The sequence below is a fragment of the Eurytemora carolleeae genome, unplaced genomic scaffold (genome assembly GCF_000591075.1).
Source record: "Eurytemora carolleeae unplaced genomic scaffold, Eaff_2.0 scaffold1782, whole genome shotgun sequence".
Classification (NCBI taxonomy): Eukaryota; Metazoa; Arthropoda; class Copepoda; order Calanoida; family Temoridae; genus Eurytemora; species Eurytemora carolleeae.
Window position 1 is genome coordinate 1,848 of NW_019397695.1, and position 13,688 is coordinate 15,535.

The 13,688-nt window shown below is 33.1% G+C and overlaps 2 protein-coding genes across 2 annotated transcripts; both read right to left on the bottom strand.

Annotated features, from left to right (window-relative positions):
- Positions 1-207: 207 nt before the first annotated feature.
- Positions 208-4,825, bottom strand: LOC111715524 (uncharacterized). Its single transcript, XM_023490861.1, has 6 exons — positions 4,245-4,825; positions 3,682-4,188; positions 3,013-3,184; positions 1,269-1,431; positions 822-883; positions 208-625 (listed from the first exon to the last, which is right to left on the bottom strand). Exons 1-6 carry the CDS (start codon positions 4,653-4,655, stop codon positions 528-530), a joined length of 1,413 nt encoding a protein of 470 aa, XP_023346629.1. The 5' UTR covers positions 4,656-4,825; the 3' UTR covers positions 208-527.
- On the bottom strand, positions 4,737-8,596 carry LOC111715525 (uncharacterized). Its single transcript, XM_023490862.1, has 7 exons — positions 8,329-8,596; positions 7,288-7,387; positions 7,000-7,098; positions 5,965-6,253; positions 5,528-5,698; positions 4,895-5,192; positions 4,737-4,828 (listed from the first exon to the last, which is right to left on the bottom strand). Exons 1-6 carry the CDS (start codon positions 8,513-8,515, stop codon positions 4,974-4,976), a joined length of 1,065 nt encoding a protein of 354 aa, XP_023346630.1. The 5' UTR covers positions 8,516-8,596; the 3' UTR covers positions 4,737-4,828; positions 4,895-4,973.
- Between the last annotated feature and the right edge of the window lie 5,092 nt (positions 8,597-13,688).

Here is a 13,688-nt window from a genome sequence, read left to right on the forward strand (position 1 = left end):
CTTGAATTTTTTTTCCCATCGGCAATGCCGGGCCCTTCAGCTAGTTATTATTAAAACTGTATTTTGTAGGTTTGAAATATATTCATACTTTCAACTATGTGTCTCTCTGGAACCAAGGAGTCCATCAAAACATCAAACCATCTGTGATTTACTCGAAAAAATATTTGAGTATACCATCAAAACATGAAATAAGATAAAAAAACAAAGCAACAAAAAAACATTTATTTTAGAAGAAAAGTTTACATTTAGAAAACATCTAGAGATTTTACGAAAATTCTTACAATTTAGGACATTGCAATTATTGCACAAAGTCGACTTTGTCACTATAACATCTAGGTGTGCCCAGGCTGTTTCAAAATAAACTTTCTGTCATTGAAGAAAGTATAATGGAGTTTGTTATTAAAAATGTGTAGTCCAACCAAAAATCTACAGTTTGTAAATGCTTACTGACTAATAAACAAGAACACCTAAATCACCATTAGGGGTGAATATTTTTCAAGCGTTCTTTTTTCTCTTTCTCATCCTTTCTATTTCCGTTTCCTCCTTCTCATCCGTACTTCAACTGTTTTGATAACCCAGTAAACTAGATCAACAATACTCAAGAACGAGAATCCCAGAAACAAACCTGAAAAATAATAACTTAAAAGATTTTATCCAATATTGAAGAAAGGTTTAAAATGTTCTAGTGGTAACTAAAACCCAATTTTCCAATGGAATTATTGCTGTTTTTTTTGCCACAGACAATTTTGCTATTTGTAGTAATCGATTTATCTACGAAAAAATATGCATTAATTATTCAATGCTAATTTAGATAAGATTACCAAGTGTTCTTCCAATGGATGAAATTTTGTCTCCGATCGGAACTCTTTCAATCAAATGTTCCCTGAAAATGGATAAATTAGTTGCCAGCTACTAAATTATATATTAAACCTACTCAAAAGAAAAAATCCAGGTTAATTGGTTGAAAATTATCAAACACTAACTGGAATTTTTTTATGGAGAGAGCTAATCTTAATTGTTAATACAAGTTAAAACAATTCTTTCTCTGTAATAGAGACTCAACCACTACAAAAATTCAGAAAATGTGGTTTTTTAACTGTCAACTTAGGAGAAATTTGAGTTATAGAACTTCAGTCCATCTCATAAAAAACCATAATTGTGATTGTCAACTTTAAGATAATGAGAAATATTTTTCCTTAAATAGAAGTAAAAAGAAAAAATCCTTTTGGTCCTCAAAGGTTAAAAAATAGATAATCAGTGAGATTTACTTGACAAAATAGTTGTCCTCAAAATCCAACCAAACTGATGCAAGATTTACAGCCCTCTGCCAGATGAGACAGTTTATGAGACTTTCTGTGCAAAGTCTTTTGTCTACCATGTTATCAATATCTGATGTTAGGTTAGATCTGTAAAATATCTTGCCTCCTTCTTCTAAACATATAATAAATTTTAGGTATCTATTGTTTACTTTGTCTCTCATAGTCACTTCATGGTAAATTTTATTATAATCTTGCTTTAAAGTAATTATCATGCTATAATGTTAAATTAGCTGTATATTATAACATGGTTCCATAGTTTCATGGGTGATGGAATTTTTTCTAAAAAAAACTCAAACATTTCTAGAAATCTTTATTCTATTAAAATGAAAATAAAATTTAAATTAAGTTTTGTTTTTTTAATTTCTGTTCATTAAATCTAGAAATAGCCATTACGTCAAGAGAAATACACACATTTCATATAACATTTCATAACATGATGCTTTACAAAGCTTTCTCTATGAATTTTTAAATTATGTATTTTCCCCTTGCTCCAAAAACTTTTCCAAAATAGTAGTGTTATAATCATATCTAATATTCTTGATAGCCAATTGATATTAATATTCGACATTTTCAAATATGTAAGTTTTAGATTTGTAGCTTAAAACCAAAAAGTTATGGGCTATTGGAGATTTTTTTAAAACACCAACTAGCCTTTTAACCATCCTGTTCTTGACCCTATGCTGTAAAACAAAAAATAAATGAAAAGCAAAAAAAAACCTATAAATTACGCGTTCTTAACCCTATTCCCGCTGGGGGGGGGGGATCAATTTGACCGCCCCCTGTAGTTTTTTTACATAACTCAAAAAGTATTGGTCTGAGGCTGTTGAAATTTTCTGACTTTTCTTACATACCCAAAGCCCTCCCTTTAGGCCTAAAACCGGGCTTTAATACTAACTGCCTGAGTCCTCAGGCACACTGCCTGAATGACTGCTTTTGCCTGTAGCAAACTAAATCTTTGTTTTGACCCACTTTCACTTGTCAGATTTTGATAAAATTTAGCTTTTTGGAAAGCCTATGACATAAGGAAACGGATTGCCCAAGTTTTGCGAAATAAAAATTGCAAATTTTTTGCAAACAACCTGTCAAAGAAAATTTGCACATTTTTAGTTTTTCTTGATTAAAAATCAGGTTATTTAAAATTTTGCAAAATTTTTTGCATATTTGAAATGGCATGGTCAAGGGCTTTTCAAAAATGTATAATTTGTCATTTTTTGGACAAATTTTTTTTTGCAAACATTTTTACTATAAAACTGGATTTTGCAATAAAAAATTCAATTTTCGCAAATTTGCAAATTTTTTTGCAGATTCTAAAAGTAGAGCACAAGAGCTTTCTAATGATGTATCATTTGTCATATTTGGACATAAAACATGGGATTTAGAGGGGGGGGTCAAATTGACCCCCCCCCCAGCGTATCCTGGTTTTCAAGTACCCCAGCGGGGATAGGGTTAAAATTCAAGAAGTTTCAAGGGCAGGATGAAACCAAAAACATGGTATACCTGTATCTGATAACAGAACATTACACATTGCTTTTTGACAGAAAGTATTGATAATTATGTCCTTCTGAGAAGGAAGATGTGGTTTTAATTTAGAAAATTGGAGTATTGTTTGTAATTTAAAGGAGTTAAGCAATCCATTTACAGTACAAAATACTATTGTACAATGTACATATTGGATTTTAGTTTCATAAAGTACCTTTCAGCATGTCTGCAACATAATCAAATAGGAATTTTTTTTTGTTAAACTCAATCACCATTGCATCATCATCCCAAACCCTTTTTCTTAATTGTAATTCAAGATCAAGAATATTTCTGTTCTCCAGAGCTGTAGGTGTCCTTGTCTCTGAGGAGGGATTATAGCTTACACCCTGACAATGAAAACTTTACATTTATTCTGTACAAGATAAGCACTTTTCATGTTAGGTGTGGCTCTTCTGACTAACACCAGTACACTTAAAACCTTTCTTTCATTTAGTGCATTTTTGAAAATTTTAAAAACAAAAATGAAAACCAGTTAGAAAATTCTGCTTGTAAGTTTTATGTGAGTTTTTGAGCTCTCACTACTTTGTATCAAAGTATGTAAAGTTTCAAATCCAGGAAACTCTAAACAACATGAAGTTTTTGAAATCTTGCTAAAAATCTTGAAATACAACTTTGGGTTTAAGAAACATTTCCAGTTTGAAAATTTCTCTTTTTCGATGATTTGATTTTAAACCCAACTATAAAGTATGCATAACCATGTTGTTATTTACTGTGTTATGCAGTTTACTGCTCTTTGGGAAATATTAAAAATACATGAAATCTTTTGATTAGAAGTTTATGAATTTAATCAAATTTTGCTTTTCTTGAACTGGATTCTAGATACCTCACAGTCTGGAAAGCAATCGCACGGTGGATTATTTGGATTGCTGAAGTCAAGATGTTGGTTTGCTTGAATGGTGCTCTGTTCATAGCATTTATTCCCAAATAGGTTACAAACAGGTTCAGTTTGGTTCTTGAGGTCCAGATACCAGGGTAAACAGTTACACATCTTCCTTACCATCTCTAGTTTACATTCAAAGATACAATTTTGTTTGGAATATATTTGGAATAATTTCATTTCTCCAAGTTCATGCTTAAACCTACACTTACGCTGTGTGATACTGTATTTTTCAAGGATCTTCTCTGTTTCTGTAATTTTTACAGTAAATGGAATCCTATACTCTTTTAAATAGTTGGCTGTTGTTTGATGTTTTCCATTCCTCAATGAAATCCTTTTGTCTTCAGGTCCTTGAAAGAGCGGAATATCATCCTTGGAATGAAGAAATACATAGAAATCATTATAGCTGTTATCAGTTAAAGTTTCTGGGGAGATTAAGCTTAATTCAGACTCCTGAAATATGAAAGTTCAGTTTGTTGGCAGTTCATAATTTTATTTGTTTAAATTACCTTAAAGTAATCCCTGAAAGTCCTCATTTCCCTGGTAATGGTAAAATATGCAAAAGAATCCAAAATCATAGTGATTCCTTTTTGAAATGGCTTTGAAATTCCTTTAGGAGGATAGGTCACATTGGTGTCATGGAAAGTTGTACATAAACCTACATCTGTGAAACGTTGTTCAACAGATTCACAGAATTTGTATCCATAGTTGGTTTCATTAGATCCCGTATTTACATTTGGTTTCTTTATCAATTGTGTAAACTTCTCTTGTTCATTTCCTGTGAAACAAAATGGCACAGTCCAGGTGCTGTTCTTAGAATATTTAGCTGGATGGGAGACATAGCGCAACAACTTTTGTATTTTCTCATCCTTTGCATGTTTTTGCATTAGTGCCATATTCTTACAGAACTCTTCACACATGCTGGATGGGTCAATGCATGGGTCCTCAAACTCTGGTAGATTGTTAAACAGTTTCTCATACTCATCAGACACACAATGTTTCTCAGTTTTGGTTAGACTTTGCCAACTATCCTGTCGTCCTCCAGAAGTATTTCTATAAGCTGAAATTCTGTTCCCAATTACTTCATTTCCACCTATAATATAATTTCTATAAAACTATCAATCTTAAAATGGAAGTATGGAGCATAGATAAGGCTTACCTAGTATTACCAGAATATCAATAGCGTCTATTAAACTCCAGGATAACTCCTTTTCTTCAGTAATTTCTTGTAGGATAAATCACAAGAAATCTTGCAATTCTTTTTCTGTGTTTTCAATCAATCCTTGTGTCAGATAATTAGAAATGCTTTCATCATATAATGCTTGTTTTGCCATGGTAACAATAAAATCTCCAAGATTCTTGAAGTTCTGAAACTGTAGCTTGGAAAGCATTGAGTATTCATGGTACATCTGAGACAGAGTTATCCATGGGCTGCAACAAGTTGAGATAACATATTTCTAAAAATATTGCTTTAGAAATATATTCAATAACATTGATTTAATCATATAATGAACTAGCTTAGAAACCTAGAGGTACCCAGGTTCTAAAAGTTACTCCAAAGTTTACCCTTACTTGAACAATTTTACCGGGAAAATAAATTTCGCTATTAAAGTCGACCCATTTAACTTATAATCTCAAAACCAAGCAAGAAAAATTCCTGTGGGTCTCCCAAGTTCCCCAATCAAAATTTGAGGCAAATCAGTCCAGGGGTTCCTGAGTTATGATCAGACAAACAAACAAACAAACACCCAAACTGAGATTACAACTTAATATATGTATGTAGATAAGATACCATAATATTTTTCGGTGGAGGTAAACTAAAGGTAGAGTTTAGTTTTCTGACATCTTCCCAAGATGGATTATCCAGAGTACTTGATATCTCACGTTTGAATAAACAATATACACACTCAGTTGTCTCAGTTACTGGTTCTGGGGTTGTGATAGGAGGAGGCAGATACATTTCCTAACAGTTAAATGATTATCATTCTGTTTCAACTTAGAATTAAAGTGCAGGTTACAATGCATGTATTAATGCAAGACCCATATTAAGATAAAAAGACCCTTTTCATGTTTAACTTTTTTACAAGAATTGATCAGACTGGGAGGGTTTTCTTGAAATTTATTTTAAAATCCATTTCTTAAAAAACATACTTTTAATGGGTGATCAAAAAAGATTATAAATCTATAATAATATGATAGTAACAGTGTAAAAATGTAGAATATAGAAACCTGAAGAACTATGTCAAATGGATTCTCAGTTATACCACTTTCAACCATTTCCACCGTAAGAAGATCTAGGTAACTGGGTAGCCTGCTATAAGCAGGCTGCTTAACAACAGAGTTCAGGTTTAAGTTGCAAGCAAACCCTGGACCAAAGCAGCCTGGACCCTCTATTTCTTCAAAGCGGACATTTAGTCTGTTCTTCTGATATTTAGCTAGTGTTCTGTTGGTAAAAATATCCTCACTGATCATTCTACTAGTCATTTCTAGCACATACATTGCAAAGTTGCAGAACTCTCTGCAAAAGTCACAATTCAAAATTGAATTAAAATTTGAATAAAAATTAACACACTGTAGACATTATTGATTAATAGAAGATGGACCAAGTTAAAATGTTGGAAGATAATTTTTCCTTTATATTCATTAGTGTAATGTAAAATTGGGTGTTAAGTCACTTTCTGTTATGCAAATGCAATGTAAGAAATTAAAGGAACTAAAATCTGAGTTTCTGTCACAAAATTGGGCAGTAAAATAGAGATTCCAGTTTTGGCTAAATAGATTTGAACTAATCATATTTTCAGTTCCATGATGAACATTCTCCTTAAAGGTTTAAAGTAAGAAAATATGAAAACTGAAATCTATACTGAGTGGCTAAAAATTGTGTTATTTATTATATAAATTCATAATATTTCCATATCTATTTTCAAACTGGAAATACCACAAAAATCAAAAAGTTTTAACAATTTCCAAATTGACAAGTTTGGAAAAACTAAAAATTAAAAAATACTGATATGATTAAATCTTTTCTAACTATTAAATAGTTAACTAAGTTTTTGTTAAAAAAACAAAAAATTTTTTTTTCTGAACTGAAAATATATTCATAAACTGGATTTAGATCTATTTTTAGGTTCTGTTCATCTTTAAGTTTAGAAAAAGCAGAATGTGACTCATCATGATGAATATTTTTTTTGACGAAAGACCAAAGACCATGCAATCTTAAAAAATGATTCAAATATTTAAATAAAAATTAATATTATATTGAACCTGTTCTTTAGATATTCAGTCCAGTCGTAACATTCTTGGTAGGTATAAATAAATGGATCAAGTTCACCAGGCTTAAGTCTTAAGTTTGCAATTTTCAACCTTTCCAACAATACAACATTTATTACATAATTGTCAATCATTCTATTACGTTTTATTCATTAAAAACCTTTTGCAAATTGTTTTAAAGAAACTTGAAAACATGTATTCTTTAGAAAATAGCATTCTGTAATGAAATTTTTAACAATATTATTTTGAACTGATCTGTATTTATTCAGGCTGTCATGTCACCTTAAAAGTGTATTGTAGGATTGTTTCAGCATGTCTTTGTATTCATCCTTGAATTCCATTTCATTTAGAAATTGTCGTACTCCGGACCAAATAGTTGAACCTAGAACAAAAACCAAATATTCTCTATTGACAGTTTTTTCCTTACTTACTTTTGAAGGTCATACGTTTAAATAGTGCTTGAGAACCACAATCCTCTAATATGGTACCTTTCTGATTCAGGCAAATATGCAGTTTGTATAATCACAATTATATCTCTGGTGATTTTAGAGCACAAAAAAGGCAGACCAAACTTGATAATTTCAGGCCTTGGGCTATTATGTAAATAATTATGGTTTCTTAGATCATATTAGGTTGACAAATTAAAGCTGCAAACTGTTTCAAAGCTCAAAGAGTATTGTCAAGAAGTCTGACTAATTGTCGATACATTTTGTTTCCTTGTGAATATCACTGTAGAACCAAGATTCAAAAGCAAAAATTAACCAAATTTAAAAAAATCGCATTTAATTTTAATCATCATTTACCATATATAGCAAGTATTTACTTACAAAAAGGAGGAAAAATATTGATACGGAAGAATTTCACTTTCCTTGTCAATTTTATCATATCTTTAATTGGAAAATTTTCTTTCCGCTTTGAATAGTTTAGAGGTAAAAAATCTTTGTTTAAACTGCATTTTGCAGCCTTAGCCTTTTATATCAAGGATTGTTCATATTCCCTTGTTCACATCAACCGCTAAAATTTCACTCTTTAAGCTGAAAGCTTATTTTTTAGTAACCCTCCATGCAGTGCCAGATTTACAGTACCCTTGAAACTTTAATCTTCTCAAAAATGTGAAAAATACTAGTTTTTCTAATTTTAATTTTGATAATTTCTTTACATATGGGCTGACAAAGTACTAAAAAGGCATTCAGGCAATATGTCTTCAGGAAGTTAGGGATTTAGTATTAAAAAACAGCTTTTAGCCATTAGTAAAGTGCAGTTATGTCAAAAATGTTGGGGGGGGGGGAGAGGTAGGGGCAGAAGAAATAGGAATCATCCTACCTGCTGGGCAAACAGTAACACTTGGATATGGGATATTCTGTTTAGGAACTTTGTCCACTATAGTATCAAAGGGTCTCTCCTCCCAGCTATCAAAACTCTGCATCAGCTGAGTTATGGTGATTACTAATAATGCGATGAAGACGGCGTACCAAACACATTTTTTAAACTTTTCCTTTTTTGATGCCATTCTGCTTTATTCACTGAAATGCACAAAACGATTATTTTTAATTAAAGAAAAATATATTAACAGTTAAAATTCCTAAAACTCATATGACAAACATCTGAATGATTGAAAGCTTATACATAATTTTTCTGGATTTACTTTTTTGACTTTTAAAAAGGCATTTAATTTTCAAAACAGTTAAATGAACTTCCAAGAAACTTATATTGTAATGAAAGTTCAATGAATTAAACAGGAATATATGAATATCATGTGTTCATATTGTGAGTGGCATGGTTTGAGTGAGAAAGAAAGGTCTATGATCAACTAATGAGCACTTCGGTAGGTCTATTGAAATTTTTTCCAATAAACTAATTTGTCATAAATGATATAAAAGAATATTTACTGCGCACTTGACAAATATCCCGTAACTATAACAAACCTAAGCTTAAGGGAGCACAACTCGAATTTAAAAAATATAGACAAAATAAAGATGATGAGTTGGGCCTTACATAATTATTTGGGTTGGTAAAATTTCCAAATTACAGTTTTAGGGGCCAATTTACAAAGCAAGGACTAGAAGTAGTTAAACAAAATTTTTGTACAAAAAATTATTTGGCTGCCAATTAGATTTTTTGTAATAACATGCAACAGGACAAGTTTTGAACTTGAATTTATACCTATATATCAAGTTTTGCTCGTATTGCGAATAAAAACCCTATCATCTATTTAACTTACATACTTGTTTTACGTAAAGTCTTGAATCAAGCACCCCACTGACAGGGACATTGTAGAATGTAGATACATCTTTCAAAACTTGCAGTAGGGTACATTTATTTTTTTATTCAGATTCCTTCTTTTTAATCCTCAGACTGGCAGAGTTTCCACTATGTATTGGCTTTTAGAAATCAACCGATTTGGTAATTTTATTTCTTTTGGCAGGTAATTCCATTGTTGAACTACACGATTAGAGAAAAATCTTCTTCTCAACTCTGTATTGGATACTTAACTTTTAATGTTGAAGGGGTCTTCAGAAAGCCGTGTTACTCTTCTCCTCTGTCTTCCACAAACTCAAACCAAACTCTTCCATCTACCCTATCAATCTTGTGTACAATTTTGAAAGTCTGGACCATGTCACACTGAATCCGCCTGTCCTTCAGACTAAGTATTCAAAGTTTTTTAAACTGTCTTCATAATTATTATTGCTGTGTAGTCAGAAGATCATGGTAACAGCCCTTTTTGTACATTTTCTAGCACTTCTTGATGCTGTTGAAGCCATGGGTTCCATGCTGGCGTTGAACATTCAATAAGGGGTCTAACATAAGTTGTTTACAGGTTTAAGAAGGTTTTTCTGTCTCTGTAATGAATGAAGCTTGCAATTTGAGTCAAAATACCATTTGCTTTTCTGACTGCCTCCTTACACTGGTGGGATGGCTGAAGAGATTTATGGATTATAACTCCAATATCTCTTTCTTTTTCTGTTTACGATAGGACCTGGTTGTTCATGAGTCCCACATAGTAACCTTGCATCATTTATCAGTGTTTAATCTCATCTCTCATAGATCTGCCCAACTGAACAGGCTATTGAGAGCTGTTTGAAGGGTTTCCGAGTCGGTGGGATTAACAACTATGTGCCCTTTTGCTAGTCAACAAACTTCTTAATGATTGTGACACACTCTACAGCTTTATCAATATCATTGATGAATATCTCAAACAGAAGAGGACCCAACATGCTACCCTGAGGTACCCCAAATAGCAACTCCTTCCATGTTGATGAATATCCCTTGAGTGCTACTCTTTGTGTTCTGTGTTGTCACCAGTTTTCAATCCATTTCAAAATTTTCCCACCCATAGAATGAGCCCTGATTTTTTTAATTAATCTCAGATAGGGTACAGTATCAAAAGCCATGAAAAAGGCAAAATAAATAACGTCTAGATTTAATCCCTTGTCTACAAAGTCTGTCACAGTCTCCAAAAACACCAGGAGATTTGTAACACAAGATTTATCGGACAAAAACCAACCTGACTTAAATTTATGAGATTGTCGGAAGCATTTTCTGTTCCGCAAAAATGAAGCAAAATGGTCGCGAAAAAAAAATAATTTTCGTTAAATGATTTTTATTTTTTTGCTGGAAACCCTAGTTTCCATCAAAATTCTCATTGAACGAAAGTTTCGAAAATGAATGAACAAAATTTGTTGATTTTGTTCAAAATTTGTTGATTTTGTTCAAAATTGTCGAGAATTTTGATGTATTTTCGACGAGATTTTCGAATCCATTTAAAAAAAAAATTCTTTTTGCAAAATTTGTGTTCAATTTTTGTTCGTTAAAAATCAAAATTTTTCCAGTGAGCATCAAAAAGATTGTATTTTTGCCAAAAAAAATAAGATTTTGTGAGAATGGTAAAAAATTTGTACAAATTTTTGTCAAAATTTTGAACAAATCTTGCAAAAGTTTAAATAATAATATAATAATATATTTGTTGGCTGAAAAATTTTCGCGTAAGAGATTGAACTAAAATTTGGAAGACCTAGTTGGGAACGCTTTCAAAAAAATCGGAACATGCGTGGCCCTAGTCCTCAGTACCTGGAGCAAAGGATGGGTTCAACTTTTTAATATTTTTACAATATCTTCCTTTGTTATGACAACATCTTTGATAAGTTCATCTCTATTCTTTTCCACTAAAGGTACCTGAGCTGGTCTGTCAATGGTAAAAACACCGGCAAAAATGTCATTGAGAAGTTCAGCCCCTTGTCATCTATCTAATAATGGGCCAATAGTTGATCTATACTTAGCTTTTATCCTGATGTAAGAGTTAAACTGCTTATTTCTCCTGTTTCTTCTAGTTTTCTTCTGCTGTTGGGGTATGGTTTCTTTTAGCCGTTTGTAAAGTCTGAACTTTCTTCTCACTGTTGCTTGTGTTTTTTTATCCAACCAGATTGGTTTATTGTTGACCCTTCTTCTAATTTTCAGTACATGAAGCACCACACTGTCTTCTAGCCTTGTCTTGAGCAGTCCCCATGCTTCTTCTGTATTATACTTTAAAAAAATCACTCTCAAAAGATATTTTCTAAGTGAGTTGTTTATTCCTCTGTAGTCTGCTTTTAGCAAATTAGGAATCTCCTGTAAGTTTTCCTTCTTCATGGGTGTGCAGTTTAGTTCATCTAAAATCATATTATGGTCACTTTTTCCAATTAGTCCAGCATCCTCAACACTGAACACTATATTAGGGTTGTTTGTAAGTTCCAAATTCCCCAACCTTGTCTGCGACCGCGCATTTGACCTAGACCCTGAGACGGTTGTGCTCTGTTTCTAGAATTTTCCTGGTTTTTGCAAGCCTTTTTTCTCACTTCATACCCACAACCTTCCACTCCCACAATATAATATCCTTCTTACTCATATCCTTGTTCCTCTTCTCAGCTTCAACCTTTAGTTTATCCTCAACTTTTCTCTGTAACAAACTACAGAGAAACCACACTGATAAAGTTCTCAGGTTTGTTTGGACAAGTTCTCATTTTCTAGAACTTCATTTTCCTTTTCCATGTTCTTGAAACCAATCAACAATGAATGTGGTGTGTTGCTTCCACTAGTTACGTTGCCAATCATAGTGGAGAACTTAATGTCTTAATCCAGTTTGACACTACAATTGATCTCTGATAGTACTTTACTCACAAGTTCATGATCTGCTAGATTTAAACAATACCTAGACAATTTCTAGACTAGCTATGTGCTGTAGATCACCGTGAGATCCCTCTAGATCACTATAAGATCTTTGTTAAAGAGCTGACTGGGAGTGGAGATGGGTGAATTTAAGATGTAGGATCAAACTGTAGATAAGAAGCTCTGGTAAAGATATTCTTGCATCAGTCCTGTTCCACATCTGAAGATCAATCAGTTGAAATCACGTTTCAACATCAAATATCCTCTTCAAATGACTACATCCCAATTTCTATTTATTGACCTGCTTGTGCTTGTCAGACAACCCTATCCTCTTTTGGAGCCTCAAGAACTGCAGGTTATACTGATCAATCTTAATGATCAACTGTGTTGTAAACCCCGAGCTTTATTTGGTCAACAGCAGAATTTCAAACACAATAATTAACTCTCTTAGTTTATATTTATTAATCTAAGTTTACTGATTCCATATTATATATTTAGGATATTAATATTCTGGACTGAACTCGACTTCCATGGCTAGGAGTTGTAACAGCTCCAGCCGCTGCTCCAAGATGAGAGACATATTGGTGACAAGCGCCAATTCCTCCTTGAGCTGAGGTTCCTCCTCGCTGTAGAGCATTCCGCCATTGTTCTCAAATGCTTCCATTATTACTAGGCGTAACTCCTGCCATATAGCATCAATCCGGCCCCGCACCTTCTGCCTATTCTCCTTCACCAAGTCCACCTGTCCCCTGTCTGGTTGCAGGCCCAGTTCTCTCCACATTCTGGTGAACTCCTCTTCTTCTTTTCCGGCATCTTCCAGATTAGGAACCTCTTCGTCATCCCCCTGCTGGGACTTCCTCTCCTCTGCTTCTATTCCATCCAGTTTATCTCTCTCATCATCTGCTCCATACTCTTCCTCATCTCCGGAGCTCTCGGACACCTCTGCAGCAGTGAGGGCGGGAACATCTGTTTCCAATTCCTCAGGTTCATCGTCTGAGGGTGGAACTGTGACTATCTCTATGGATGCAGTTACTATCTCAGTGGAGCTATCAGAGATGAACAGTGTCCCTAACTCTAATTCGCCTTCACTGTCTCCTTCCAATACATCATCCAGAAGGGGTCCAGCCATGTTTGGACAATGTTCGATGTACTTGAAGAATTCAGACATCTTCACCTATAAGAAAGCTTTAGTAACTTTATGGTATGTTTGTTACTTAGCTATTAGTACAATTAGGAACTATCCAAGATTGGTTATATATATATATATAACTTTCACTAAGCTATTGGTCTTGCCTAGCGTTATAGAGCTTCCTTATTTAGCTTTGCGGAGCTATTAACTTTGCGGATCTATCAGCTCTGCTGAAGTATTCATTCTGCGAAGCTATGTATTTAGTTTAGCTATGCAAAATTATATGTATCCTTGCTTGTATATATAAATATAAATATCTATAACTAGCTATTGATAGTTGAATGTATTTATCAGGCTATATTATGCTAATAGTCTGAGTTATGAATCAATATAACTTGGGAGCTGCACTTAC